This window comes from Sus scrofa, chromosome 3 (assembly GCF_054392235.1).
Source record: "Sus scrofa isolate SSC_HxYL_T2T_F1_AM1 chromosome 3, Sscrofa_HxYL_maternal_Yorkshire_Landrace_v2.0, whole genome shotgun sequence".
NCBI classification, from domain to species: Eukaryota; Metazoa; Chordata; class Mammalia; order Artiodactyla; family Suidae; genus Sus; species Sus scrofa.
The window spans coordinates 59,108,364-59,132,844 of NC_139385.1; the positions used below are offsets into that span (position 1 = coordinate 59,108,364).

The window sequence follows — 24,481 nt, forward strand, 5'->3', positions numbered from 1 at the left end:
TTTAAATGATTCTGGGCCTTGAAAGATTAGTGCAGGTCTGGTAGGAGTAGGAAACCAGACAAGAAAAAGGGAGGACAAAGACAGCCTCAGTTGCTTTCAGATAAAAGTAAGTGGGATGCAGCCTGGAGTGGGAGGACACCCCACCCCTCCCTCCCACAGCAGCCCACCCTGTGCACAGTGGAGAGGCAGCCAGTCAGGCCACAGCAGGAAGGCTGCCCACTCTGACAAAGCAGCATTCTCTTCAGTTGATATGTAATGGCCACAGGCTGGGCTCAGTCCAGGAGGTGAGCAGAGCCTGACCTGAAGGCGCCAGCAATGTGAGGACATGAGTGACCCAGTTCTGGGGGCCACTGATTCCATGGAGTGGGTGACTCCAGGGGCTGCTTAGGCCTCAGGTTCAGCAACAGCCCAGACAGGAGTCTTGGACAAGCAGCCACAGACCCTGATTCTAAACCACCAGCTTGTTTACCAGATGCCACAGGCCCCAGCACTGCCTTTAATGAGGACTTTGAGCAGTAGCTGGGAACCAGGCCTTCTCTTTCCCATTGGGATTAATAAAAGGGAAAAGAGTCTGTAGGCTGGCCAGCTGTGCCTGCGCTAAAAGGGGACTTCAAGTCTCTTTTCTTGACACAGAACAAGACCCTGAGAAGAAACATCTTACTTTAATTTTTAATATATATCCAGAAAACGCTGTCATCACCCTAAGGAGTCATGAAATGTCCATGTTTTATTCATCATAGGCTACCGCTCCGTAACACAGGGTGTAAATCAGACTCTTAGGGACAATGCTTCCCAAAGAAAACTTTAGAATAAAACATTTATGGCCTGATTCTCTGCTTGGTTCCAAGAAGAGCCAACAGCTTGCAGGCCAGAGTGTGCAGGGGTCTCCTTGCTCCTGGCCCCAAGGGTCTGGGCCGTGAGAATGGTAGGGCTGGCGGGGCTGGTGGGGCAGGGCCTGGGCTGGTAGAGCTCATGCTGGTAGCTTGAGGTCAGAGGCGAAGGATCCAGGAGGAGGAAGTCTGTCCTGGGAGAGGGAGCCAGTCTCTGTGCCAACAGAATGTCCACAGTTCTCTTCATTGGCCCCCAGGATGGCTGACTGGCCACCTAAGACAGAGGCCACAGGGAGGCCAAATTCACCTCAAGTGGCCCCATTCACACTCCTCCCTGAAAGGGTCCCTAATCTGTGCACAAACTACTGACTCAGCACCTGAGCTGCTGACTCCATGTCTGCTTGGGTGTTGACAGACTCACTCCAAAGTCAAATCTGGCCTGTGGCTGCCCCTGCTGTTGAAAATAAAGTTTTCCTGGCACCCAGCTGCTCTTACCCACAGGCCACAGAGTCCAAAATGCTACAAAAACTGGCTGCCCTGTTCGAGGTATCCAGCCTTGCCTGTCGTGCTGGACCAGCAGCTGGGACCAAACGGCCATAGCAGTACCCAAAGGATTCTCTGCTGTGGGGTCTTGTAAAGTTTGACTTTGAACCAACAGATTTGCTAGAACATTTTTTTGCCAAGAAGAATCACAGGCAGTTCCCACACTCCACATTACCTGTACCCAGGCGTCCACCTGCTTGGTGGTCTTTGGCCACAGGACAGTGCTAGCAGCTCCTGTGGCCCCCTCTGCACAAGTCCTCAGACCAAATGCATGCTGGTCATATCTCAAGGACCTACCTGCCTTCAAAGAGAAGGTGCGCCCTGTGTGGTGAGAGGCTGCAGGAGGAACAGGACTCAAGAACCCTCAGCTCCTTTCAGAGTGGCCAACTATCTGTCCATGTGTCTGAGAGCACCTGGGCAGAGAAGGTCCACGCACACCTTCCAGCCCAGCAAAGCTCCCAAGCAGGCAGCCACTGGATGATGGCAGACATGGTGAGGGCTGAGGCTGTAAGGCCTGGGTCTACAACCCCCACTGGGTCTATGTGTCCCCTAAGGAGCTGGTGGGAGGGCTCTGGGCTGGGGGAGGTGGGAGGATTCTGAACTTCTTCATCATCCTAGTCCACGAACCATGAACCTCTACACTGGCCAGAGGAGATGTGGGGACCAGAAGATGAGGCCTCAGGTCCTCGGGGCCCACTCTGGCCTGTTGCCCTCTTGGCTTCTTCCATGCAGATCCCTCCCACCTTCGCCTACTCCTTGTGCTGCTCCACGAGGGCCCAGGGGCTGTGTCCTGCTTCCCAGTGGGCTGGCTGCTCCAAGAGGCTGGGGTCCACCACAAGCCCTCCTGTACCTGCCAGTGCTGCTATCTTAGCCGAGAGCTTGCCAATGAGAGGGAGGACAGAGGGGCAGCAGTGTCCCAGTCCCAGCAAAAGCCTTAGACTGGTTCCTCCCTCCTGGTGGCTGCAGCAGTAGTGCAGTGGGCACCTGGTGCTGCAGATGACAGCCGGGCCTGGGCACCCAGTGTTCTCGTCCCAATGGCCAATGGGTCCTGGGTGGCACTTCCCACATCTGCAGGGAAAGCTTTTCTTATGCAGGGTCCTCAAGAATGAGATTTTTTTCTTCTCATGCTCACTCAGTCCTCTTTTTTTACTCCTTATAAGACACAGAATTAAGTCTGCAACTTCCTGAAGATGGTACACACAAGCCCAGGTTCTCCGCAAGCAGGGAGTGCAGGGCCCAGAGGCTAGGCTGGTGTTTCCTTGGCTCAGAGCCCTTCGTGGGCTGTAATAAGAGGAGGTGGCCAGAGGTCCAGTCCATGGATGCACTGAGAGATGGCCAGGTCATCCGGGGAACTCTGCCAATTCACTCCTTAGACGCTAGAGAAATGCTCCCTTTTGATGTTCTTGCTGCTAAATTTCATATTCTCCTTCTTCCCCTGATTTTAAAGTGCATTTTCCTGATCCCAAGGGTTTTAGTTTGCTTATTTGAAGCTGGTCTGTAAGCCATGGTCTCTCTGAGGCTGAGAAGCACCATGTGGGTCAAAGCCCACTGTGGCTGGACGAGATCGCCCTGCATGGGCCTGGCCACCCCAGACACAGCATCAGGCACACCCATGGCCATCCAGGGATCCAGAGACAGTGGGTGTGGAAATGCTGGCTTCGGTTTCTATGGGTCACCTCTGATCCCCAAGTCACCGGCTTCTGTGCTAAGCAATTAAGACTCACAGACATGAAGAGACTCCGGGGACCCAGTGCTCTGGGGCCCTGCTCTCCACCTCCCACCCTCCAGCAGAGCCAGGCCACCAAACATGAGCAGAGGTGGCACGTGTCCCCTCTACATGGCAGCCTGTAGGGAACAGTGTGCTCGGCATGTTCTGCTCCCACCAGGGTGATGGTGACACTACCAACCAGGGGGGCAGTGTCGCTGCACTGGCCAGGTGATATGCGTTTTAGCCTCTGTGAGTCGCATGGTGTCCTCATGGCCACCAGCTCCTCTGCTGAGGCCCTAACACAGCTGAGCACATGATGTGCGAGCAGCGGGTGTGGCCATGGCCCAGGAGGGCTTTATCTACTGAATGGGTGGGTGTGCTTGGCCTTGTCTCCTGGTGTCGGGGGTTATGGCATGCATGGGGGCACACAGTGGACACACGGCATGGGCAGGGAGCAGGCCTGGAGGGTCGGCGCTGCCCTTCCTGTGGTGTAACCGGGCACAGGGGCGCCATGCACCCACTGGGGCTTTCCAGGCAGCTGGGAGGCTTCTGACTGGGTTTCCTGAGGCTGCTGTGAGCTGTGGGTGAACCCCTCCTGCTCTGACCCACTGGCCTCCATGCAGTGGGGTCACCTGCACAGCCCCTTCCCCGTCCTCTCCTGAAACCCCCGCTTCCCACAGCAGTGTCCCAAGATGCTCCAGTATTCCCCAGGGCCTGGGAGAGCTCTGATCTCTCTGAAGGTCCAGAGTGAGCAAGGTGGGCATCAGAGGCTCAGCCTGACCTCACTGCCCAGGTGGCCCTGCAGCTGCACCCTCTCTACAGCTGCTGGTGTGGACTCTGAGGGCCATAAAACAGTGGGGCATCTCATGTGCAGCCCACTCAGAAGGCAGCACAGCTGCCTCGGGTCCCACAGCCACCCAGGGAGGGATGGCCAGTTGGGGGCCAGGATTCAGGGCACTGGCATGAAAAATACCACATCCCTGCCAAGGACATCCAAGTCCAGGGCGGGGGAGATGGCCACAAATACAAGTGACGAAACAACACAGTCTGCAACCGATGTGAGGGATGCCCGGCAGGCGCAGGACGGTGAGGGGTGGAGGTAAGTGCAAGAGGAAAGTGAGGCCCTTGGCTTCACTGGTGACAGAGCCAGGGCCACATCCCACAAGACAGGCCCTGAAAACATGCCATCGCTTCTGGCTCTGAGCTCCGGACCTCTCTCTCCATTGACAGGGACAGTGTCAGCAGGTTACCAAGATGCTGAGGACACAGGAGCACTAAACCCAGACTCTCTCCACACCTCAGAGGGGCTGAACACCCTTGAGGAGCACCTCACATCTAATTGGGCTGTCTAAACACTGCTGGAGACCAAGACACACCTCCCACCAGGGCTTGGGGGGCTCTGAGGCCAGGACCCCAAAAGGTGCCACTGCCTGGCCTCCCTCTCGCCTGCCCAGGGGACCAGGGCACAGGAGCCAGGTGGAGCTGAGGAGGGAGCCCCCGGCCCCAGACCCACGCCCGCAGTTACCTGGGTGGGAGCGCTGCAGGACAGGTGCGCCAGGTCTCCAATCCTGGCCGCGGCCCGGGGGTCACTGGAGCTGATCAGCACGGGGGCGCTGATCTCCATGGAACGCCTGTGGCCAGCAGCCTGCGTGGACCTGTGTGTCACGCTGAGCGCCGTGAAGGAGTGCCGTTTCTTGGTGTTCTTCTTGCTGTCCACACGCCGCTGGAGGGCGCTGGCTGCCCCCAGACTGCCTGAAGTAGGACCTGGGGCCAAGCCAGCTGCCGTGCCAGGGTCAGAGGGCAAGGAAGCAAGGCAGCCAGATGCTGCAACCGGGCCCGGCTTGTCCATCTCCATCAGCTGCTTGGCAGCATCGTTGAGCTAAGGGGAGGGGGAGGCATCAGGGAACAGGCTGCACCCCCACAGCTAGCCCTCAGAGCTGCCTGTGATTTCCAGCTGGCTTTCCTCCCGCCAGCATGTCCAGCATGAATGGGGCCATGAAATTGCACCAGAGGCTGGGGTGGCAGCTGGGCATTTTATTCAAAAGCTGTGTTTTCCAGGGGCTGCCACCCCACATGCCCAGGATCACCCCATCTGCCAGTGCCACCCCCATCTGCCCAGTGTCACCCCATCTGCCCAGGGTCACCCCATCTTCCCAGGGCCACTCCCATCTGCTCAGTGTCACCTCAATCTTTTCCCAGGTGCCCAGAGAGGCAGCAGAACCCCACATGCTCCCCACTTTGGGCACACAGGACGCAGCTTCCCAGGCACGTGACCACCCAGGCTGAATGGACTTGGCTGGGGAGGTCCAGGGAGGGGGCAGAACACAGGCCCTCCTGGAGCAGGACACACCTGCAGACCAGGGAGGACAGTGGGGCCCAAGGGAAGCACGAGCAGAGATCAACTCACAGAGCTGAGAACTAGCATGAGGTACCATCCAGGCACTAGTTTGGAGAGGGATCTGAAGCCTTTGTGGGGGACTGGGGATGGGCTGAGCTCAGCCTGGAAGGACACACGGCCCTGATGGTAGATGGAGAGGAAGTGTGTGGGTTAAGAGACCCTCAAGAGTTCAAGGTCCCTGCAGGCACATGAAGGCCACGTGGCTCCAGCTGTGGATCTGTAGGTCACCTCGGGCAAGCGCCACGCCAGGTGCTCACCTGAGCCAGGGAGCAGGGAGGGCCTCGGCCACATGTGGTGGAGCCTGACAGCAGGCCAGGCAGGAGGTCCCCTCACCCTCGAGGTTCTCACTGGCACACCGATGGGGTTTGCAGCCGGCAGCATCTCAATGGATTAAAACCAGACAAAAAAAAGTGCTGGTGGATTTGGGTGGTGGGAGGAGGGATATTCCCTGTCCCCAGGCCGAGCAGGTCAAGGCACTGGGTGGCCAGCTACCTTCAGTCGGCCCAGGCACAAGGCTGTCAGCATTTCCATTACAAACACCTGTCCTTCACAGGGTGGTTTTGAAAAACTCACTCCCAGCCCCAAGACGTGTGATCTAAATCCAGGATTATTCTCTGCTTTGAAATGCTGCCTCCAGCCAGGCTCAGCTGTTGGCTCTATTTTAAGTCTTTACTCATCTGCTCCCTCAGCAATGCTGCTTGGAGGACAGATGGGTGCTGTCTCTCCCCCGTTCCCCCGCAGCCTTCACAGGGCCCTGTGACCCCCGAGGGCCAGCCCCCTGCACCCGTGTTCTGTGCCTGCCTGCAGGGCCAACTAACTGCAAAGCAGAAGCAGGAAGCACCAAGCACAGTGCCTTTGCTCATCAGCACTTAAACTACCTGCCACAAGCCTCCCTGCGGAAGGTTTCTGAACAGAAGCAATGGTACCGACAGTGCCATCAGGCTCAAACAACTCTGTTCTCCCCCAAAGCAGCAGCCCGAGGACCTCTTGCTCAGTCCCCTGGGACCCTGCCCACGCCCAGAGCACATGAGCCACAGGCAGGAGCAGGCTCAGCCTTGCCCTCGGCCACACCAGCCACTCACCCCCCACACTCGGCGCCCCACCAGCACATCTGTCCTGGGCTGCAGTGTTCAGCCATGATGCCCCATGTAGAGCTAGGGTGCAGGGTGGCCTATGTCACTCTGCAGGTGCTGAAACAGTGGACAGGCAGACTTCCACTAAGGACAGGAGGTCTCCACAAACTGCAGGAAAAGGAGGAACCACTGCTTCCCAGGGGTGAAGTCCCAGCATTTCATCCCACACCCCTGCTGTGGGCAAGGGGACCGGAGGAGGACCCCCTCCGTTGGAGAAACAGTTTGGGGACCTGAGGAGGACCCTCCGAGGGAGAAACACTTTGGTTTCATCTTGTTTACTGAGTCTTCACGTCCATGACAAGCAGCATCTTGCTGGAGCTACATATACACAGAATCAACCAGGAACCTTCCACCGAAGACTGGAGATCCTGTCCCGCAGGTTCAGACCAGGGCAGAAAGACTGTGTGCTTGCAGGAACCTGACTGGGTCTGGGGATCAGGAGGCTGGCCGCTGGAAGGCCTCCCCCTGCTGCCATGGCATACGGCCCAGGGTCCCAGTACACCCTGGCTGCCAGTACCTCCCGTGACAGCTGCCTCACGTCAGACTCATTAGAAGCAGCCAAGGTCGCCATTTCTTCAAACTCCAAACAGGGTACAGGCCTCTGCGCTGCCCCAAAGCCACCAGGTGCCCCCTCCCCCATGAGGTGCTGCAGCTCTGTCCTCCAGGCCTGGGGCCCCAGGGACCAGCCTGAGTTCTGGGGGCCAAGGAGTGGGTGAGCAAGTGTTGGAGGCTTCCCCGCTCCCCTACAAACGTATGCTGAAATGTCCCGTGAGAAATGTCCCTTGAGCCATGGGGGTCAGGAAGCCGGGGAGTGCCTCCTGGGACCTGCCTTAGATGCCCCTCACCCTGCGACGCTCACAGGACTGAAAAGGCTCTGTGGCTCCACCCGCCTGTGGGGTCAGCACGCCAGTTTCTCCAGGGGATGGCCACAAAATAGAGCTTCGACCAGCCACCACACCCAGGACTCTGATGCTGACAGGAAAAGAAGATGTGCTGACCCCACACACAAAGCGGAGAAGGTGGCAGTTCCAGCCTGTGACAGCCTCATGGAGCCCGTTCACGTGTCAGGACAGACATGCATCATGGGAAGGAGCACTGCCCTGCAGCCCTGCCCAGGGGCATAAGGCCCCACCAGGGTCTGTTCCTCGGCTTAGTGGCCCACCTCCCTGGACACTGTCCCACCAACTTCAAAAGTTCAGATGTGGTTTTCCTCCACAGTCACACCTTCCTGCAACCAGGCAAACACCTAGAATAACTTGGGCACTGAGGAGTCCTTCCCTGGGTGAAACAGCCCCGCAGACCAGTCTTTTAAATGAGAGGAAGCTGCACCTGAATCCAGGTAAATGGAGAAGGCCTGTCACCTGCAGGCTCCCGGGCCTGGGCTCCCAGGTCACTCAGATCACTGGTTCTGTTGAGAGACGCCAGACTAAATGCATGTGGGTGGAATCTTTCAAAAGGAGTAAGACTGGAAAGTCAGACAGAGGTGATGACCTCAGGAGTGATGGATGTGAGGGGAGAGCAAGTTGTGGGGCATGCCCAGCAGCTCTCAAGAGATGTAACAGGGGCAGGTGTGCCCACCGACCCGCCGCCCTGCCTTACCTGCCCACAGAGCTGTCAGCTCATGACCATGGCCCCTGGGGAAAGTGACCTCCCTTCCAGGGACCCAGGAGCCGGAGGCCACAGAGGATCCCCTTAGCAACATAGGTCCCTGAGCCCTGGCCCCGTCCTGGGCGCAGAAGCAGCTCAGAGCAAGCTCAACCCAGTGTGTGCTGAGCACCCTGGGAGCAGTTAAAGCTGCAGAGTCTGGGCCGCACATCTGCATTTCCACAGAGGGAGAAGGCCGCCCTGGCCCTGCACCCCCGCTGCCCTCCCAGCATCCACAGGGCCCTGAGGCAGCTCTGCCAGCCTTTCCTGTCATCCACCCTTCACTTGGGGGCTAAGGCCAGCACAGGTCACCACACTGGCAGGTGGCTTTTATTTCTCAGGGCTTCACAAACTCAGCAGCCGGTGAGAAATGGCCTTTATCTGCCCAAAGCTCCTGTGAGAGACACAGCAGGAGCCCCGCTTCACTAAGAGGAGCAGGCGGGCAGCTGACAGGGCTCTGATCAGCCTTTCCTGGGTGTCAAACACTCTGCTCCCCACCAACCAAACCATCAGCAGGGCAGTGGGAACGGAGCCCCAGCTCCCCTTCCACCTCCCAAAGGCTGCGTCTGGTGCCCTGAGGAACAAGGCTTACAGCTGGCTGAGCTGGTCAAACACAGTGGCCTGGAGACGGGCACCAGTCGAGCACAGGGTAAGAGAACCACCTTCCCTCAAGGGCGCGTGACCCTTACACAACCACTGCTCACACCTATCCCTTCTCACTGCCCAGCCCTCACTAACTTCATGCACAGTGTGAGAACAAGTGTCCAGCCTTGCTACAGCTTCAGGACAAAAACCTATTCAGTGAAGTTTATCCGTGTCTTTGGCAGCTGGAGGGGCTTGGGTTCATTTTGGAGATTCACATGTGAGACTTTAAAAAAGCACTTTTTTGGGGGGCATGAAATTTAGGTCAGGCAAATTCACGTTGGGAGAACCAGCTACCGTTACCAAGGTGCAAGTTTCTGTTCTCCTTTTATTTCAAACAAGTGCTGGTGATCTCGAGGGCCTGCGAATGACCCTGAAAGACCCTGACTTCTATAGGTAGGGACTTCTATAGGTAGGGACGTGCCCCACTCATCCAAGCCTGGGTCCTGCACCTGCCGTGACCTCAGGAGGCCTCTGCCCTAGAGGCGTTTCCAGAGGCCCCGCAGGTGTGCTGTGGAACCCAGGGGAAGACCACCCTAGCTGCTGGGAGCCCCCTGCAGCCCCGGGCCACAGGCCCCTCACGTGTTCCCTGCCGCCCGGGCCACAGACCCCTCACATGTTCTGTCTCCAAGTGCCTGAGGTGACAGGTGATAAGTAAGCCTGTGGCTGTGCTGCCGAAGCGGGTGGGTGACTAGAGGCAGCTCTTCAGTAACAGAGATTTCAAACAAGAAGCACCAGCTGCCAGGATCCACATGGGCACAGGAACACCTGAGCTACCCATAATCAGGAAAAGCCTGATTATGGGCCAAAGACCACCTCTGTCAGCTGCCAGGCGCGTCCCACGAAGCTGGGCTTGTCCACCAGCCTGTGGGCCCCCAGCCACCCTGCAGGAGGCCGGCCCATCCCAGCTTGAGGCGCCCTCTCCTCCCTGGGTGTTCATGCCATTTACAGGATCAAGCCGCCCTCTGTACTGAGCCCCGAGTTCTGGGCGAAGTTCCTGCCCTGCCCAGTGACCCATGTTCATTTCAGCAACAAGGTGCACAGGAAAGAAATTTCCAGAGAGAATCTGACATGCATAAAGAGAACAGAAAACTCTGCTGCGGGAGTTCCCTTCGTGGCACGGTGGTTGACAGATCTGACTGGGAATCATGGGGTTGTGGGTTCAGTCCCTGGCCTTGCTCAGTGGGTTAAGGATCTGGTGTTGCTGTGGCTCTGGCATAGGTCCGTGGCTACAGCTAGACCCCTGGCCTGGGAGCCTCCGTGTGCCACGGGAGCGGCCCTGGAGAGGACAAAAAGACCAAAAAAAGAAAGAAAAAGAAAGAAAAAGAAAACTCTGCTGCTTGCAGAGAACGCGTGCAAGCTGGATGAGGCCCATGGGCAGGGGGTGTCCTAGAGCAAAGAGCCCTTTGCTGGAAGCCTCAAGGCTCTAGGAGGACCTGTGATGAGCCTGCCTGCAGATAAACTTATAAGGAGACAAAGGCTCCCAGGTGACCACAGACCTCACCATCTATAGGAACCAGGTGTGGTGAGGCTCCTGGGGACGTGTGCTTGCAGGACATGTCTGACCATTTTTAACCGGGGGCCAAGATGACCAGTCCCATAGGGTCCTTCTGCCTTTAGAAGGCCTCGCTGAGGAAGGCAGGGCCTGCTGACCTGGGGAGGGATGGGAGGCAGGGGGCTGAAGAGGCTCTGGGGGAAACGAGGGGACTGCCAGGGGGCCAGCAGGGCCCAGGCTGTCCTCTGAGTGGGTGGGGGGTGTGGAGCTCCAGCAGCAGGACTTCAACTTCTGTGATGGGGACACTGCGATAATGCTGTTGGAAAATTCCCACAATTCAATGAAAAAAGCAACAAAGAAATACCGATGCAGCACAATCCCAAATTTGTTCATAATGTATACAAGTTTACACATGGAAAAGAATGAAGGAAACAGCAGTACAGTCACATTTCCGCTCATTCTTTTCCTATATGTAAATTACACTTACTGGTAGGATTACGGGGTGACTTTGGTTTTCTTCTTCACACTTTTCTGAATTTCCCTATTTGAACAAAAGCCAGGTGTTAACAAAACAAGCAGATTAGGCTGGGGGATCATCCGACCCATGGGAGTTCCCGGGTCAGGGCAGTGACACACTATTCCATTCTGTACAAAGCACGAGGTGCCATAAAAGACACCACTCTTTCCCAGTTTAGATGCAGCAGGTTGGGAGCTGACATTTCAGGGAAGGTCTGGCAAAGGCTTCCTCCCACTGGTGACCATTAGGGGCCCAAGAGCCAGAATGGGAGGGAGACTGAAACATGGGGTTGGGGCTGGGGCAGGGCTGGTGACCCCATCCCATACCCAAGTCCAGGTCCTGGACCCTGTGGGGCTGTGGGGGAGGTGCCCACCTGAATCCCTGCTGCCATGACAGCCCCTACCTCAGGGAGGAGTGGAGCCGGCCCTGGAATAGCTCCCTGGCCCATTCTCGCATCCCCCCACTCAGGTATGTGACAGGGGAGGCCTAACTTTATGAACAGACACTGCCCCTGTCCTGCTCCTGCCTCGCTGCTGCTTCGCCTCCTCACTGGTTCCACGGATGTCCTGGAGCAAACTGTAGAAGCTACCTGGCTTCCCCTGTGATTGCTCAGGGAGCGTCCCTAACAGGGACACCAACGTGGGTCTGTCTTCTTGAGCAGGGGGAGCTCAGGCCTGGGGGTTCCCTCTCCATGCTCCCACCTCTGGTGCAAGGCAGCAATTCTAGGCAAGGGTGCCAACCCACTGCGGTCCCTGGTCTATGCTTGAGGGCAAGGAACTAGCAAGTTTCACTGCCTCCAGATCTGACCTATGTTTCTCCAAAGAGATTTGCTGATAATAAAGATAACACTTAAATTTCCACCTCTTAGACTCATCTTTTTATCAGCTGGATCTGAGACTATGAAGACTTCTTTGACTAAAACCTCAACAGCCCTGAAATTTCTCCCTAGTGCTTACACACTTGTTCATATATGACTGTGGTGTATATCTAGCAACAAGAAGTACTAAGAGAGCAGACTGCAAATGTGCATTTAGCCCCTTTGAAATGCAAAGGCTTAAGAAGCATGAATTAACCCCAGGGCTCCCTGGTCTTGCACAGGGCCTCAGCCATTGGGTCCAATGCAGGAGGCAGGCCCAGGTTTTGGATGAGAACCTGGCTCCCCTGCCTGATGACCTCAGGTGACCACAGGTGACTCTCTGAGAGCCCAGGCTGGCCGCTCCTGCCTGACCCACAGTGACAGGCTTGGCCTCTGCCTCCAGCAGGACCTAAAAACCTGATTATTCCAGAGAAGGCCTCACCCTGCAGGGTTTCTGGCTCCTCATTCTCCCAGCATCTGTGTTCCTTCACTCAGAGTAAAGTGAGAAACTACTTTAAATTCTTTTTCAAAGGGTCCAGGCTTTTTTTGCTCATCTGTAAGACAGTCTCAAAAACAGCAGTCTCGCAGTAAAGTATGATTTTGCACAGAGATGCACTCTACTCAGGGCCCCGTGCTGTTCCAGGGCATAAGGAGCTGTTCCTTGAAGTGATGCTTTCTCAGATGCAGCCCCCAGGGTGCCAGGACTGTCCTAGCTCTGCACCAAGGCCTGAGGTGGGCAAGGTCAGTGCCCGCATGGTATAGACCAGAGACTGTGGCACTGGGAGGGCCTGAGGCAGAGGGGCCTGGCCTGTCAAGGGAACAGAGGAAGGCTGGTATAGCTGGGGCAGTGGGCTGGGGTGGCATTGAGGATGCCACGGGCCCGCGTGCTGCAGCAATGAGACTGGATTTATTCTGAGAGCAACTGGCCTCCCTGGAGCTGGAGGCAGGAATGAAGCCTGTGTCACCTCTGGTGTCACTGTATGACGATGGACCCCAGGGAGGTGGGGCCTTGTGACAGACAACAGGGCTGCCCGGAGGCGCCCAAGACCCATCACAGCTTGAAGATTTTTAGTTTAGAAGGTTCTCCCTACATTCATTTGACAACATCAACTCCCAGGTAAAGGTAGGGTTAGAAATGAAGGACATGGTCAGGGGTACCGTGGACAGACGGACAAAGCTGTGCCCTGAGCAGGGAGGGATCAGGAAGGGAGTCGGACCCAAACCCAGATTCACTCACTTCTTCTGTGTGGCGCAAGCTCCGAGGTCCTGAGAGCAACCAGGCCAGCCTCCTGGAGGCTCTGACCTCACCCACCCCCACACAGCCCTCCGGGGGCCCAGCTCTACTGCCCCCAGCACGGCTGGCTCCTGGCCCCTTACCTCCCACCCCCAAGCCACTTCTCCACAGGCCCTCTGCACCCTCCGTCTCTGCAGCTCAGTCTTCTCCACAGAGGACACACCACTCCAGCTGGCACCTTTCCTCCACCCTGCCTCCTCCAACGCCCCCACTCTCCTCAGGGCCTGGCACACAGTGGGCACTCAGTAAATGAGTGAAGAAAGGATGAGTGACTGGAGGGTGCATGGTCGCCCCTTGGCCTGCAAGGCTCAGATACACCCATGGACCGGGAAGCACGGGAACAGCTGCCCGGGGAGATCAGCCCCTTCTGAGGCACCATGACCCTCTCCAGCTGCAAATCAGATAGCCTGTTCCTTCTGCACTGAACACAGGCCCTGAATCTCAGCCAAGACGCACTCCGCTGTCACCTTACACACCCCAGAGCCGTGGCTGAGTGTGCTTCCATCTTAACCCAGGCCCACCTGAGGGGGAGGCAGTCTTGGAAGCAGGTCTCTGCCTGGTGAGCAGCCCCCACATTGATGGCCGAGGCCCACTCTTGGGGCCGAGTGGAATCTGCCAAACGAGCCTCTTCCCTGACTTATTTCTCAGACACAGGTCCACTAGACCCACCGCAGCAGGCTTAGGCTGGGCCTGAACTTTGCAGCGACTCTGACATTAACGCATCCATGTCACCAGCCTGGATGACTGGGTAGGGAAGGTAGGAATGTGGACACCCAAGACGGAAGCTGAGTGAGGCACCTGCCAAGCCATGCCATGGGGAGCACAGCCTATGGGGAGGAAGCAGTATCCCTGAGCAGGACCAGGGACAGTCTGAAGATGCTGAATCCCTGAGCAGGACCAGGGGCAGGTCTGAGGAAGCAGCATTCCTGAGCAGGACAACAGTGAGTGAACAGCAGGTGGGGACAGAAACATTCTGAGGCATGAAGAGCACAGTGGCGGGAGCTCAGGTTGGGTGAAGAATATTCCCGTCCTCCACATACTTGATGTGCAGGCCTATCATTGCTCCCAAAAGCAACACGTGAGGGGAAGGAAGGAAAGTGGCTGGAGACTGAATAGGAAAGGTCAGAGAGACCCAGCCAGCTGCTGTTCCCACTGCTGGGCAAGCCAAGGCCACAGGAGAGGCCAGGACTCAGCAGGCAGGCAGGCTGATCCTCCCTTATGGCCCCAGGGGGAGACACTCACTCCCTGCTTGTCTTAGACATGGAGACTCATATCGGCCACCTCTGCTTTCTCTGGGCTGAACTGTAGGCTGTGGGTGGGGCTCCCACACAGAGGCTCTGGGGGGTGGGGCAGGGGGCCAGCAGGCAGGGACAATTCCTGGGGACACCGGTTTCACAAGGACTTTCCAAGTCCCACTGGGCACTTTCAAGAACGTGCTGAACATGTATCAGCTAAGACTTTAGAAACGGCCACTGGCTTAATCCTTATACTCTGACGAGTTCTGTGAAATACTGGCCCACAACCTGATAACACTGCACAAATGTACTACTGCCCACTGTGTGCCCAGTACTATGCCAGGACGAGAGGGAAAAGAAGTCTGTGCTACTGGTCCAGCCTCAAAGCTGCTCCTTACAGAGTTACAGAGACAGATGCGATGCTGAGAAAATGCTCGCCAATTACAGAATCAGAGACAATATATGCTACCTTATGTATTTTGTGTTACAAGATGGTAACTTCACAAATGGTTCAAAAACAGCTAAAGGAGGGAGGGATCAGGGTAAGCTGGGACCTACGCGCCTGCCTGTTTCTGTGGGGGAAAACCCAACGACCACACCCTGGCATCCAGATGACGCCTCGGAGTACAGACGCAGATCCTGGCGAGGCTGTGTGAAGGACACTGAGGTCTTACCCACGACAGGCCCTGCCAGCTCCTCACCTTCCCCTTGGTGACTGGGCGTCCGTCACCTGGGAGGTGAGTGCATTAAGCCTTCATGAGGGCACAGTCCACACCTGGACCCAGAAACGCAGGTGGGACTCATACCCGGGTCAAGGGTGGGGTATCCCTGCCCACAGCTGCCCCCTGAAGTAGAAGCTCATGAAAAACAGGATGTGCAACCACAAAAATAAAACGGAGCTTCAAGCAAAACTGCACTCCCCCCCAAGGTTCTGTGGCAGAAGCCCCTGAACTCCTGCTTCCCTCCTCTGGCTTTGTCGCCTTCCCTCTGATGTGGCAGAATCGGGGTGTCTGGAGGGTTGGGATCTCGGTGAGGAAGCAGATGTCACACCTGCTGAGGAGACATGGAGGAGCTACCAACTGGTGACACACCTACTGCCCACCTAGAGCACTGCCAACAGGACAGTCCGGACATGGCTGTAACCCAGCTCCACCGAGAACCATCACCTCACCTCATATGAAAGCCAACTTTCTACTCTTGGCCTTGAGCCAGGGGGGATTCCACACAGAGAGCCACAGCTGACCTACAGCTTTCCTGTTCTGCCAAAAGTACCTCTTGGATCCTCATTTTTTTGTCCTTACTTGTTCCCCCACTCCCGGTTTTACTGAGATACAGTTGACATAAATGCTGTATTCGTTTGAGATGTACAACATAAGGGTTTGTCACCCTTACTTCCAGCTTCTCAACCATCACAGGTTAACACAGAGGAGTAACAAGGACCATATCCACCCTCTCACCTGAAATGCTAAACACAGGTTTATGAAACAGTGGGGCATGAGTCAGCTCAGGAGTGAAGAACCACACACATCCCAGAATGTGGAGTGAAGAATAGAGCTGCAGAAGTGGGGTGATTAGCCCCACAGTATAGGAGCCCCAGCCCTGCCTAACAAAGCTTCAGAGCAAGACACAAAAGCATCATGCTGCTCCCTGTATAACTTGGTACCTTGAAGAACAAGGTTTGCAAATCTCTGTAGGAACACGAAACACCCAGCACCGGAAAAGCCAAGATTTACAGCACAGGCATCTAATTAAAGACACCAAGCATGCAAAGAAGCAGGACAATGTAACCTATAAGTCGACTGCATAGACGTTCACAGAGAAGAGTCAGGCAACAGGAACAGAAGCATCAACAGCCCAGCATCTGCAGAGAAGGCGCTCGGACAGCCACACTACACCCCCATGTCTATAGTGGGGCCAGTGCACGGGCCAGACATGCACCCAGGAATTGAGGGAGACACCCTGCAGCTTCTAGAGATGAGCTCCCTGGATACCCAGCCGGCCATTTGCAGCCCAGAAGCCCCATCTGTCTGTCTGTCCATCTGCTGGGTGTGTGCTTCCCACCGCCTGCCCCACCAAGGCCACCTCTCCTCCCACACAGGCAGGGACTGGAGCCCCTGTGTCAACTGAGGCTGCCTGCGGGAAAGAACAGAGGTCTGGTACAAGATGCCCCTGAGAGGTTCTGCGCCAGGCCCACCCGCCAGCCCTGCAATAAGGGAGGCCATGGGACAGGAGAGTCACAGGAACAAGCTGTAGCCACGTGAGTCTACCTCATGCTTCACGGTGAAACATCCAGATGTGGCTGCAAGCTGCTAGTTGTGAACCGGTTCCCGGTGAAGTAGTGTTGCCATCTCATTGGGCCACAAGCCAGGGGCCTGGGGGCCTGCAGGGCTGCCCGTCTCAGTGGCCCCTTTGGAGAGTCCTCCTGTCTGCACATGCAGGAGGACTAACAGCCTGGTGGTCACGCAACAATCCTCGTCTGTGCCCTGCTGGACCCAGGGGCACTGTGCCCAGTTCCTCACTGGGTCCCCTGCAGGCACCACACCTCCATCCCCCTCCGTCCATGCCGGCAGAGGGAGAACCCAGTGCAGACACATGGCTCAGCTGGAGGAAGGCAGCCTGCGGGCCCAGAGCCGTGCCACCCAGTCCATGTCTGCCAAGCGGACAGGGGCAGGGGTCTCTGGGAAGCTCCCCTCTCCCACCACCCATGCCTTCCCTGATACACTAGGTTTCTCTTCCAGGCATGGAGCCCTCAACTGGGAACACATCTTCAGGGAGTGGGGAGGGTCTGCAGAGGCCCTGAGGCTGAGGGGGCTCCGGGTGGCTCCCGAGCCTGGGTATGGATCTCCTGTTAGTTGCTGCAGACCATACCCAGCCTCCTCCCTGGAACCACTCTGCCTGGCCCAGGGCTCGAGCTGAAAAACCAAGACAAAGGCAAGGTAATAAGCAGAGAACTGGGGGTGAACCCAGGGCACGAGGGCAGCTGGCACCTCTGAGACGGAACGGCCCAGACCAAGGAACAACGGCAGGGCCATCTGCTCCCAGGGAGGCCGAGAGCAGAATAATGCCCTCTCTTCATACAATCAAGTGACAAAGAGACAACAGTGTACAGGAGCAAGAGTGCAACGTTGCAACCAGCCGAGGCTTGGGTGACAGCCACTGTAATTATCGCACTGCTGCTCAGACAGGAAGCAGCTACTGTTAGTCACCACACTGTTTCGGGTAGAACATCTATTTGGCTAAATCAAGATCTGCTTGGCCTCCATTGCTTCCCAGGATCTGTAAAGGTCACCACCTTGGCAGTCTGCTTGCACACCCCACAGGGTGTGGTCAACACCAAAGCTGAGGCCCGTGGTACTCACCAACAGAGGCCTGAATCGGGTTCCCCAAGGTCAGAACTCTCTGGATGCCCAGAGGTGAGGTTGCCCCACTTTCTGGAGCTCACCTGTCCTCCCTCTGTCACCCACAGGTGCCCATGTGGCTCCAAGTTTGGGACACAGACTCTCAGCAGATACCATCCAGATGCATCCAGCTCTGCAGAGGGCTAGGTGTGGGCTGGCTTGGATGGATCTGGGTGGCAGTTGGAGGGAGGCACCCCCTAACTTCCTTCCAGCCCCTCGCACCTAGTGGTCCTGGGCCTCTCCCATCGTGACCCCTAGCTCTGGCCCATCTGCCTCTTCGCAAGCTACACTCACCTATCTCCTGTCACCTATCACGGTTCCTGCTCTGTGGCCTCGCTTGAGCTCTGGGGCCAAGCAGACATGTCATGATTCCCACACCTGGGTCCCCGATCAAGCTCAGTGGGAGCTGAAGGAAACCTTGCCTGCTGAGGCATCAAACCAGGTCTCATCAAGGGGGTGTGGAGGGAGAGGGTGGGGGGGCTCCAGGCACAGTGAGGTCAGGAAGCAGGACAAAGGGGTTCCCATCCCCCTTCAAAGTGTCCTGGGACAGAGGAAGCTGCAGCCCACTGACCACAGGGGTGGGGTCTCAGGGGGAGGAGATGTGGGGGCAGAGCCCAAGGGAGGCCCAGGGGGCGGGGGTGGCCAAAGTCTGATGCTGGGATCCAGGCAACCGCATCTCCCTCCACATCCAGGCAGCCGGCCTAGGCTCGTCCTTTTTCCAGTTAACTAGTCTGGCACCTCTTCTGCCTCAGTCTGCCCCCCAAAATCTCCAAAGCATCTGGCTCTGCACGATCCCTGCCTTCTACTGAATCCAAAAACTGGCCCCAGCTGTTGGGCTGCATCAAGCACTTGAACAAGTACCAAGCAGGGGGGGCACCAGGAACGAACACAGGATCAGGGTCAGTGGAAGCCAGGAAAGAGGCTGGAAACAGCCAGGAGCAGGGCTCAGGATGGCTTCGTGGAGGCAGGGGACTGAGTTTCCAAAGGTGAGCAAGGGTGCAGGCTCCTGGCACCAAGGCCACAAGCTTAGAAAAGGAGCGGTAAACCCCGGGGAGCCTGGCATCTGCGCTCAGGGAGAGGGACACAGGGGCTGGGACGCAGGCAGGAAGGTGACATGTCCCATCACACCCTGTAGGCAGTGGAGCCCCAGCTGGGGGGTGGGAAGGGGCGGGTGTGAGAGAAACAGCTTCAGTTACAGTGAGGAAAACAGACCAGCGGGAGAGGGGGCAGCAGGTGCAGGGCAAGAATGGGGACATGCACCCACCCCTGTGGTTGTCCCGTCTATGTGCCAAAGACCCCAAATCTCCATCCTGCCTCTGTCTTCCAACCTGGCCAATGTGCACTCAGACATTCATCAGGCAGCCCCCGCACAGTTTCTCGGGTGTTCGGGGGAGGCCAAAACCCCCTGTGGCTGACAGGTGTTGTGAAAGTTCAGTGTGAAGTTTTGGCACCAGATCCCAAACCCTCAAAAACCAGAGCCCAGAAGGGAAGTCCAGTCACATGTGGGTTTGGCCTCTGAGGCTAAGTGTGACCCAGCCTGCTCCCCTCCATCCTGAGTGACACCTGACTGGTGGGCAGGGGACTGTGAGCTGTGCTGTTGGTCCCACTGTAGAGGTGCTGCTGGATGTGCCCATCCCTGAGCAGTAGGAACGAGGAGAGGAAGCAGGCTCCTGGATGGAGAGGCTGGGAAGGCAGTGGGAGAGTCTGGGTTGGGGGAGGTGCCTGCCCCCAGGACCAGCAGCCCAAGCTCTGCTGTGGATGCAGCCAGTAGTTGAGGAGAACGTGGTGAGAGGAGGATTTCCACAGTGAGCCAGACATATGGACACTTCTGGAGGAGACAGGATGCCTGCTCAGAAAACAGCAGGAGCCAGGCCAGCTCTGAGTTTAACCCATGTGTGCCCGGGTGCCTGCCAGGCGAGCCCTGTAGAAGAGCCCCCTGGGGTGGGAGAGGATGAAGCGTCTCTAGTCCACTCCCAAAAGGTCCTCCTTGGTCAGGCATCACAGCCGGCCAGCACCGCAGGGCCCAAGCAGTCTCATGCCCCACGCCTGCCCCCTCAAACCACAGCTGCAGAGCCGGAGAACGGAGAACAGCTCCTAAAAAGCAGCCCTGCGAGGAGCATAACCGAAGACTGAGCTATGTCTTCAGGGTAAACCCCACCCTGAACCGTGCTCTGATGACAGGCCCAGCTCCCTCCTGGAGGGAAGACAGTCTGAGCTCTGCAGCCCACATGGAATGCCCCAGAGGCCGGGTGAGGGCGAGTCAATTCCACTTCAATATGCAATGGGACACACACGGTGAGTGGATCTTAGAAAATCCCCCTCCAGAGCCTCCTTCTTCAGCAGCTGCTGATGTCCAAGAGTCTGTTCAGAACATCTGAGGCTGTGGCTACGGCCAGGAACCCAAGGGCGGTGGTGGGGGGCCAGGTGCTGTGTGGCTGGAGCCCTGCCTGGGAAGGTGCAGGATGGGGCAGCTCAGGTCACCGTTTCTGGGAGAAGCCCAGCCCCAGCCTGGGAGGAGCTGTGCGAGGGGGAAGGAGGCCATGCTGAGGGCAGAGGGGCAGGTGTGTGGAAAGTAACATAATGTCTTTTCTATCAAAGAAAATCTTGGTTACTCCATTTTGCTCCAGTTTCGGCTGAAACTCCTGTGACACCCTCCCCCTTTTCCCCTCTGCTTCCAGTAACAATTTGTTTCAAATTAGCCAACCAAGAAGAACATGTGCCCTGACCTGGCCAATGGGAAGGGGACAGGTACATCACCTGCATTAGGGAAAAATAGGGAGGGCCTTTTCTTCTTTGTGTGTGCTTTTTGAGTACCCATGCTTTTTGAGTACCTGCACCCTTCTGCGGAAGTAAAAAGCCTCGTCGGGATCTTCCTGTGTTCATGTGTCTCATTTTCCAACACTGACGATCCGAGCCATCTCCCCAACAGGCAGGAGCCCCCATACCCTCCAGGAGTGTCTTGAGGACCCTCTCCAGGGCCCAGGCAACCAGGATCTGGGGGGCGCAGACCTGTGGCTCTCAGCAGAGTGTGCCTGAAGCACGAGGGCCTCAGGCAGCCCCGCTGACTGGTTTTCCTGCCCTCGCCCAGGCTCTCCCTGACCATGCCCAAGGTCCTTCCAGGGAAGGGGAGCCCTGGGCCACTTGGCCTTCTGCAGGAGGCACTGTTACTTGCCTGAATTCCATACAAAACATTTTCTTAGCTTAATGTGCACTTCAAAGAGAACAGCACAGGTGTTAACCAAGCCGCCTGGCCCAGCCTCCCTCTTTGGTCAGGGGTGGGGCAAATTCTGCTGCTCCTGAACTTCTAGGAGAGCAGGGAGCAGGCTCACTCTTTTCTCTCTGGCTCCTTCCAAAAGTTTGTCTATGAGATGTATCCACACTTTTGAATGTAGCCTTTTCCTTTTCTCTGCCACGTGTACATCCGGCTCCAGTATCCGTCCCACTGCAATGGCATCTCAGTCTGGGGCATGGCGACAGGCTCCTAGGAATGTCCCTGTGCTGCCTTGAGTGGCCCAGCATGAGTCAGCCTGGGAAGAGGTCCCACTGACCAAAGAGCTCAGACTCTCCACGCCTGGTTTATCGCGTTGAGTTCTTGGGTCTTAAGCGGCAGGATGGAGAAGCCCACCTCCCAGTGTTGAAGCAAATGCACAAATGAGGCTGAAGGTGCTGGGGACTGTGGCCCTGGTGGGGTGGGGGCAGAGAGTGTATGTGCACACAGGTGGGCACGTGTGTCCCGAGTATACGAGAAAGCATGTGTGCACATGGTTAGACATGTGTGTCCCGAGTATACCAGAGAGCAGTGTGTGCACACAGATGGGCACGTGTGTGCCCTCACAAGTGTACCAGAGAGCATGTGCACACATGGATGGACACATGTGTGCTCCCACAAGTGTACCAGAGAGCATGCATGTGTGTGTGGACACTGGTGGGAGCTCTCAGGATCTGCTGGGCAGCTCACCCAGAGTACGTGTGACAACCACAGGTGCAAGAGATTCAGGGAAAGGGGAGCAAAGGGCTGGGATGAGGCTGGAAAAACAGCTGAGGCTAAACCATAGACGGCCCTGGACACCCCCGCCCAGTGAGTGGACTTCACCCTGCAGGGAATGGAAGCCACTGGCCCACAGAACTCAGCTGGGGCAAAGCAGGCCAAGTCCCCACACCATGCATAGCCCTGCCCTGAGCTGGGGGACTACAAATTCTGGGTGGGGACCCTGGGGGCTGGGACTGAGGCTAAGTCTGCTGGTTCATCTGTCAAGCTGGGGTGCGCTTGGTGTTCCCACAGGGGCTGCTGAGAAGCTGGATGAGGACTCCTCAGAGGGTTTGGGGTGCATGCACTGGCTGAGGACTGTTAGGGTGACAGAGTGGAGCACAGGTGGAGTGGGTGGTCAGTCTGGGGACTTACACATGCGGATGTATGCTGACAAACAGCAGACACACAGCCCATGGTACCAGGGGTTTAAAGGTCAAAGGTTCTGAACAGGCCCCGCTGGGCCACTGCCTGTAACTCCTCACTGGAAACCTAGGCTTCTTGGTCACACAAAAAAGGCAGGAAACCGCAGGCCTCAAATGAGCCCGAAACCTCTCCACTCCAGGGACCTGCAACTGACCAGCTGCCCTCAACCCGGAGTTCCAGGAGCCTCAATGTTCCCTCAGTGTTCACGGAGTCTCAAGGAAAGGCGGTCTCCGGGTACAAGACCTTGTCTCCTGGGGTTTGGGGGACAAAGGCAGCACAACCTGGGAGAGTCTCTGAAAAATGGGGCTGGGCCCGAGACTCCTGAGAAGTAGGGAAGGTCTGCAGGGCTCTGCCTCATCGGAGGTGAGATGAGGGGCAGACAGGTGGGCAGACCACACCCAGAGACCAAGGCCATTCTTACACCCTCTGTGTGGAATAAAACCCACAGGCTGTCCCCATTTGACGCTGATGACTGTGGGGTAACCTCTTTTTCCTTAGAGGAGGGGCTCCAAGGTCAGGTTACTCTCAGTCTGGTGAGGCAAACAGCAAAGGGCAAGAGAGGGCCAGGGCAGGGCCTCACCTCCACCTATGGGAGGGGTGGGTCTGGGGGCATGGCCTCAACTCCACCTACAGGAGGGGATGAGTCTGAGGGTGCAGCCTTACCTCCACATACAGGAGGGGGAAGATCCCCACCTTGTCTCCCAGCATTCCCTCTGCCCAGTTGTCATCCACTCTTCTGATGACAGTCAGGACCTCATCCTGGAATCCCCATGTAGGCAAGACAGGGACACACACAGAAAAAGATACAAAAACAGAACCAAGAGACTGGTTAGCATCTCTGAAGCTAAGGAAAGACCCTAAGCGATGGCTTGTTCCAAGATCCGACATGAAAAAGATCCACTTCCCTATCTGCACCCAGGAGCTCTCTGCCTCTCACATTGCGACTTTAGCTGCAAAGATCCTCCAATGGAAGTCTGTGGCAATTCACAGTATAGTTAGTATTTAAAAATCTGTGTTCCTAATATTCATTTATGAATAAAATTGTTTTCCATAAAGTCAACTAAGCATAAAACTTTCTAAGTTTCTGGCTCCATCAAAGCACAAAATATGACCCAATCCAATAGCATTTATTTACAGTCATGGATGCATGAAGCTCTTAACAACCTTCTTAAAGCCCTCTCAGACCAGAGGAGACCCAGGATGGAGGGAGAAGGTGAGCACAGGCAGGAGGAAGGAGGGACGTCAAGCAGGCAGACAGGTGGCCAGTGAGGGAGCATGGGTCTGGTGCCCCCACAGGTGCCTGGAGCCACAGTGAATGACAACTAACAATGGGGAGAGAGCACGAGGAGAGGGGTGGCAGGGCAGCAGCGTGAGCTGGGGGCTGGCCAAGTTGTGCCACACAGGAGCCAGTGGACCCGCCCCAGAATGTTGGCCTAACCATCCAACCTGCCCCACACAACAAAATGCCTGTGTTTGTCCCTCAGGGTCTCCCTGGAGACCGGGGCCTACCTGGGGCTGAATGTTCCACCAGCCTGCCCAAGGGCCCACAACACCTTCGTGTGAGGCAGTAATGCGGGGGCGTGGCCTCTCAGGGTCAGAGGGATGTGTGACGCCAATGGCCTGGCTGACACGAAGCCACTCCCCTGTGAATGGAGCTTGTTGGGGGTGAGGCAGTGGGAGCTGAACGCGCCTCCCAGAGGACATGGGAGGGAGAGATCAGAATGAGAGTCTGCACGGGGGGTGGGGTTGGGGGTTCCCCATGGGCCCCCCAAATCTCTGGCCTCCTAGGAGCAGAGGGAACCATGCAGGGCCAACTGCACCCCTTGTTCCCCAGGTCCTCACCCCCAGTTCTCCAGCTTAAACAAATGCCAAATAAAAAGGGATGTATGACTTTAGAACATTTCTTTTTCCAGTGGATACAGTCCAGAAAATCGCAACTGACACTGTGAGGCAACAGCAGCCTTTCACACATTACAGAGTAGCTGGTTCTTGGCTGCAGGATGATACCCACTAGGGTTTCCGTATGGTCAGTGCTTGGTCCTTACAGGGGGTGCTTTCCTGATAACCATCAGGGCCTAAGCGGCCGACTGGCTTGAGGAGGATGAACAGAGAGGGCACCTTGTTTATCTTACATCAAGTTCACAATCAGGAGAGCCCTGTGCCCATGATCCTCTCTGCCCAGAGTCAGCCATGGGGCAGCCTCTGAGACATCACCAACAGGGCAGAGGGAACGGTAACTGAAAGCTTCCTATAAGCCAGAGTTTCTGCAACAACAAAATGAAAAAGATTTAATTTTATAAAAATAAACACTAAAAAGATGGAGTTCCCATTGTGG

At 56.6% G+C, this 24,481-nt stretch overlaps 1 protein-coding gene across 7 annotated transcripts in view; it reads right to left on the reverse strand.

The window, feature by feature from the left end:
* The window catches only part of SH3RF3 (SH3 domain containing ring finger 3), a 206,219-nt gene that overhangs the window by 66,440 nt on the left and 115,298 nt on the right, over nt 1–24,481 (reverse strand). For 5 of the 7 annotated variants that reach the window (XR_014841235.1, XR_014841237.1, XR_014841236.1 and 2 more), the window contains exons 3-4: nt 22,810–22,905; nt 4,607–4,960 (exon numbers count right to left, since the gene is read on the reverse strand). Coding sequence is in view for 3 of the 7 variants with exons in the window: in XM_021087102.2 (XP_020942761.1) it covers nt 4,607–4,960; nt 22,810–22,905 (450 nt within the window). In the remaining 4 variants the exon portion in view is untranslated. The remainder of the gene's footprint in view (nt 1–4,606; nt 4,961–22,809; nt 22,906–24,481) is intronic. The other 2 variants (XM_021087103.2, XM_085018484.1) reach the window with 2 other exon arrangements.